We start from the raw sequence: 6,467 nt of genomic DNA on the forward strand, positions 1-6,467 counted from the left end.
AAAGCAATACCTAGAGGTAAATGCATCTTTTTAAAATGGGTATAATAGTAAACATGAAATATTGAAAATTCATGGACCAAGCATTCAACTCAAGAAATTGGGAAAACAAGTAATTCACAATTTCTTAATAATGAAGACATTTCCTAGTGAAAAATATTCATATTGCAGAAGAGGTTAAAGGAGACCTTAAAGTTAGGATTCACAAGCTTGTTTACAACCCCATATAGCAGAGCCTTTTTGACGTCTTACCTATGCGTATGGAAATAGGATGTAACACTATGTATTGTGTAAGTTCTTTAAAAACTGGAAATAATTCTTCTAAGTCACAGCATGCGAACCACATGGCAGTAAGCAGCCAGGGAACTTCAGGCTTAGGTGGGCGTTCCTATTAGAAGACAGAAAGAACAGAAAGTTGTCACAAAGACAAGCACAGAATATGCTTTCACCTTGTCTAAGTGAAAAATCAAGCTCTAATAGAATGTTAAAAATAACCATTTACCCAGGACAAGTATAAGATATAGTGAGATAGAAATGGTGTTGAATCAATTCTATTTGTTGGCCTTTGAACAGAAGTACAGCTGATGAAACTTTTCATGTTGACATATGCAGAAAGCAGTTGATCTGGTGAAGGGTTAAAATAAAATCTGTAAAGTCTACTTCTAGCCTGTCCTCCAACATGTCACACCAGTCTCTCCCCACCCCTCAAATATTCTTATATTAATGATTTTTTCCTAGAGAACTAGTTTTTAAATCCAGTTCCCAGATGTTCTCACCTCTAGGAGATAGGAAAAGTTTAGTAGTATAGCAAAATCAGTAGCAAGACAAGTGAACATCTCATTCCAGCTGGGCTAAGTGTGTATATGTCTAATCATTTCATATATTCCCAGAAATTTCTGGGAAAAGTATTGTGCCATCTGGCAATATTCCATGAAGCCCTTGCATGTGGGTAAACAGTTTAAAAATAGACAGAAAAACAGTTGTGATTGTAGACTGAAACTAGTTCTTTGAAAATTTCATGAATATTTGCCTGAGGTTTTATACCACATTTTTAAATGGCTTTATTGAGATACAATTTGTATACCATGCCATTCACCCATTTAAAGCATACAATCCAATGTATTTTAGTAAATTCACAGTTATGTGTAACCATGACCACAGTCAATTTTAGAACATTTCATCTCCTCAAAAAACCCCATGTATCCTTTAGCAGTTCCCCTCCCATCTGCCCATGCCATCTAGCCCTAAGAAACTGAAACTAGTTCTTTGAAAGTTTAGTACTTTGAAACAAAACTTTGAAAGTTTGGTACTGCTTTCTGTCTCTATCCATTTGCCTCTTCTGAATACTTCATATAAATCAATTTTACAATATGTGGTCTTTTGTGACTGATCTCTTTCACTTAGCTTAATGTTTTCAAGGTTTATTCATGTTGTGGTATGTATCAGTACTTCATTCCTCTTTATGATTGAATGATATTCTGTTGTTATTGATATACCACATTTTGTTTACCTGCTCATCAGTTGATGGACTGGATTGCTTTAACCATTTTGGCTATTACAAATAGTGCTGCTATGAATATTCATGTCTAAGTTTTTGTGTGAACCTATGTTTTCATTTCTCTTTGATATATACCTAGGAGTGGAATTGCTGGATCATGTGGTAATTCTACATTTAATTGCTTGAGGAGCTGCCAGACTGTTTTCCAAAGCAGCTGCACCATTTTCCATGTTTGTTAGCAGTTTATGAGGGTTCTGATTTGTCCACATGTTCACCAACACATAGTATTATCTGTCTTTTGATTCTAGCCATTCTAGTGAGTGTGAATGGCATCTCCTTATCATTTTGATTTGCATTTCCCTGATAAATAATGAGGTCAGACATCTTTTCATGTGCTTATGTATATATTTGCAGAAATATCTATTCAGGTCCTTTGGCTATTTCTAAGTTGGGTTGTCTTTATTATGGATTCATAAGAATTCTTTATCTATTCTAAATACAAATCCTGTAACATCTTAATGTTTTCGAGGTTTACTCATGTTGTAGTATGTATCAGTACATCCTTGTCAAAATCAGTTGACCATAGACACATGGCTTTATTTCTGGACTTTCACATTTGATTCCATTTACCCATATGTCTATCCTTATGCTAATATGTTGCTGTCTTGATTACTGCTGCTTTGTAGTAAGCTTTGGGATTTAGATCTCTTGTAATCCTGTATGAATTTTAGGATCAGTTTGGCAATTGCTGAAAAGAAACCAGTTAGAATTTTGATAGGGATATCACTGAATCTGTAGATCAGTGTGTGGAGTATTGCCATCCTAACAATATTAAGCCTCCAATCCATGAACATGGGATGTTTTCCTATTGATTTAGGTCCTCTGATTTCTTTCAGCCTGTTTTGTAGTTTTCAGAGTATAAGTTTGAACTTCTTTTGTTAAATTTATTTCTAAGTATTTTATTATTATTGATGCCATTGTAAATGGAATTGTTAGTTTCACTTTATATTGTTCATTGCAAATGTAAAGAAATCCAAATTAATTTTTTACATTGATCCTGTATCCTGCAACCTTGCTGAGCTTGTTTATTAATTCTAATAGTTTTTTTTTTTAAAGTAAATTCCTTAGTGTTTTCTATGTACAAAATCATGTCATCTGCAAATAGAGATAGTTTTACTTCTTCCTTTCCAATCTGGATGCATTTCATTTCATTTTCTTGTGTATCTGTCCTGGCAAGAATTTCCAGTACAGTGTTGAAAAGAAGTGGTGAGAGCAAACATCCTTCTTGTTTCTGATCCTTGGTGGAATGCATCCAGGCTTTCACTATTAAGTATGATGTTAGCTGTGGGTTTTTGTAGATGCTCTTTATGTGGTTGAAGAAGTTCTCTTTTATTTCATTTGTTAAGTGTTTTTATGATTATTAGTTATGTGATTCTGGAAAGGTCTTTAACCTCTCCGAGCCTCTGCTTGAAAAACCTGTAAACACAGCTGTTACCAAGAATACTGTGAAGGAAGAAGGGTGACAATGCCGGGAAGGGCCTAGCTGAGTGACTGACTAATAGTCAGTAACAGAGTGAGGTGGGTAAGAGGGCAAGCTCTACAGACTTGACTGCAAGGGTTTGAATCCTGGTTCCAAACCCTAATAAGTGTGTGATCATGATGAGTTACATCATCTCTTTGTGCCTAATTAACTTATCTTCAGACTAGAGATAAAATTAGGAACTCACCCAACAGGAATACTGAAATAAATAAATGAGTAGATATACATAAAACACATAGCAAACCCTATATAACTATTAACTGTGATTATGAAGTTAAGACAGTGTTAAGCAAGGATTAACAGAATACGTATGTATACGGGGTGGGTGGGGGTCAGGGAAGAAGGAACATCTGGTGTAGAGGTCTTCTTTGGGCTTGTCCTGGGAGTGCAGGGTGCTGAGAGTCAAATGAAAGCACAAAGTCCAATGTCCCAGTGTTACTCTGAGGCTCAAATACTGGCAAACAGATGCAGGTGGCAGGTCTGTAGGGGCCAAGGGTAGGGCTCGAGATTGAAGACAGAGCCAAGAGTTTAGAGTTGGCCTGGATGGACTTGCAGGCAAGAGTTGGGGGACTGTGCCTCAGTTCTGTGGGCCACCAGGTCTGTGGTACATGGGTGAGTTAGGCCAGTTTGAGGGGCTAGGGCAAGTTAGACAAATATTATGGTATGACAGAAGGCAACAATCAAGTTCTAGTCCTTCCCGTGCTTTATAATGAAAGATGGGTCCAGGCAAGAGAGGGTCATTGTTTCACAAACAGTGTGGCCAGATCTGTGAATTACAAGTTTTATTGGATTTCAACTCTTCCCATTTGTAAGATGGTCAACTTTTCAAAACATGTCCCCACCTACTAGTTCACTGGTTACTCCCAGCATCTCTTTTCTACAGGTGAGGACATTGCTGCACAAAGAGGCCAAATGTTACCAACATTATATAGTGACTAAAGACAGAACTAAGTTATAGTCTGGGACCCTGACCCCTAGTGGGCCACACAACTGAATGTATAACCTTCAGCCACCAGAGTCACCGTGGAGCATTGGTAGGTGCTTGTGGGCTCTATCTAATAACACTCACAATCTAATCTTGACACAGATACCTTTTCCAATCCTGCAGAACCTCGGAGAAAGAAATTCCATTCAGCATCAGTTAAGCTTCCTTGCTGACGCATGATCTCAACACAGAGCATAAAGCTGTAGACGAGTTTATGTTGTTCAAAAAGTCCTCTCGAGACATTGACATAAGCCGTTAGGAGAGTCTGTTCTAGTAGAATTTCCATGCGCTGCTGTAGATCATCTGTCCTCACAGAGGTTTCAATTGTTGTATTGAACAACTGTGAAGGAGAACTCTATCAGTGTCTCTGATTTAATTCAATTTCATGGAGGAAAAAATATCCCTGCTCCTCACCCTGACTCCCCCAAATTCAGTGAGTAAATAGCAGCACAGGTGATGAATACTGTACCATGAAAAAGTCCAGAATTCATCCCAAATTGACACATTTATATGTAATATTTATTTTGTGCGCTCCTCTTTCTCTCCCCATTTTCCAGAAATGGACCAGTGCCAAATTCTTGACTACTGAAAAGGCATAATATTGACTTTGGACAGAAAATGCAAACTAAAGGTGAGCCGGCAAAATGAGTTTCTCATATCCTCAACTCACATTTGATAATCACTTTGGATGAGAGGTGTAAGGGCTAGGTAAGGTCATGCCCTCTTCTTGGCATTTTCCTAAGATAATTCTTAGGGTGTGGGAAGAACGTGTAAGAATTTTCTTTGAAATTTAAGAGGAACCAGCTTTAAAGAAGACTTCCACCCTGCTTCCCACCTGGGAATTTTGGGAACAGGCCTCCTCCCCAAAAGGTGCCTCACATTACAAGGATATCAGGAAGGCAGCAGAGATGGTGGCATGGAAGGCTCAGGTGAGAGGGACAGAGGCAGCCCCACCCATTTCCTGCCACTTCCAAGTAGCACAAGGACAGGGGGAGGGGAGATCTAGAAATTCCCAAGGGTCTTGAGCTGTGTGACAAATCTGAGCAAAGCCTGAACTCAGGGGCTTGCCTGCAAGTCATGGCCAAGGGGATCTTGCAGCAGAGACTGGGGTCTCATGAGGGATGAGAGGACCATCCTTATGACTTCGGCCTTGAGGATCCATAGCACAAGGGGCAAAGGTACCAGGTGAGGCAGGGCTGCCCAATTCCTTGGTCACCTTGAGAGGGATCGAGATGCATTGCTCATGGAGAGATCAGACAGATTGAAACAGATTGGACGCTGGAGACCAACTGAGGGCCAAGGCAGATCAAGGTCAAGAAGTATGCTTCACAAGCCCCTAAAAATGCTGCACTGCCCTTGTGCAGGCCTCCTTGTACCACCCCCAACTCATTCTGCTAACAGCGTGGAGCACAAGGGGAAAAGATCTGACTGTCTGTCTCCTCACCAAAAGATAGGCCTCCATTCCCTAAAATTAAAAGGGCTTGGAGGAAGCATTCACTTATTCTAGAGAACTGGGAAAGCCTTGTTAATTCTCTGGAAAGTTTGGTCCACAAAGAATAATGGAGTTGTTACTTTAACACACTTAGAAGCAAAGAGTTTTCTTTAAGAACCTGACAAGAGGCAGAGAGTTCAAAGTCCAGTGAAGACCTGGTAAGTTCGGTGCCAAAATAAAACATGGCGAATCTTGACACACTCCAAATAACTTTAGTGTGAAATGGAATTATGGATGGGTTTGGTAGAGGATGTCCTGGCCAGGGCTGTCACCTACAATTGTGTTTTAGCTTTCTAGTTTCCCTTCCAAATAGCAAAACTCCAGTGTTTTGATGATTCATCCAATAACTCTTTTTCTGTTGGCTCAAGATATTTTCAGGGCATCTTTATTTTTAATTCTTGAAGGAGATTATAAACCTTGAAAAGCATGAATTCCAAAACACCCAGGATGAGAAAAGTGTTATCAAAGTCATTTAGATAGAATTAAAGGATTTACTAATCTTTACCTTGCTTGTTTTAATACCCACCAGCTAAAGGAAGAGGCGTGAGAACGGCAACCCCTGCCTTTAGGAACTGAGCTGTGACCCGAGTAGAAATGGCTTCTAAAGACTGCCACAGCAGATGCACTTCTTGTTGGAAGAGAGCCCAGGTGTGTCTACACAACATGCCTCTCATTTCTCTCAATTCTTCATTTCCGTTCTCTCCTGCAGCTCCTATTGCTGCCGGCCCCCTGACCACCAAACAAGACATCTAGAGGAAAGACCAAGCTTGGTCTAGTATATAAAAATTGTTTGAATATTTCAACAGCCATTTTTAATGGAGGGATGCAAACAGCCTCTTCACTCATGAGACACTCATGATGTGTCATATGGTGCTAAGAGCCATGGGAGGAAGCAGGGTTGGGTGAGGCTTCCTTCCTGCCTTCTGGGAGGTCAGACTTCAGCAGGGGAGAAGAG

The 6,467-nt window shown here is 39.7% G+C and overlaps 1 protein-coding gene across 1 annotated transcript in view; it reads right to left on the minus strand.

The window, feature by feature from the left end:
• Positions 1-6,467, minus strand: part of DNAH6 (dynein axonemal heavy chain 6) — a 302,264-nt gene that overhangs the window by 68,818 nt on the left and 226,979 nt on the right. The window contains 2 exon segments of the mRNA XM_007470601.1: positions 250-385; positions 4,127-4,360. Coding sequence (XP_007470663.1) covers positions 250-385; positions 4,127-4,360 — 370 coding nt within the window.

This window comes from Lipotes vexillifer, unplaced genomic scaffold, assembly GCF_000442215.2.
Source record: "Lipotes vexillifer unplaced genomic scaffold, Lipotes_vexillifer_v1.1 scaffold1098, whole genome shotgun sequence".
NCBI lineage: Eukaryota > Metazoa > Chordata > Mammalia > Artiodactyla > Lipotidae > Lipotes > Lipotes vexillifer.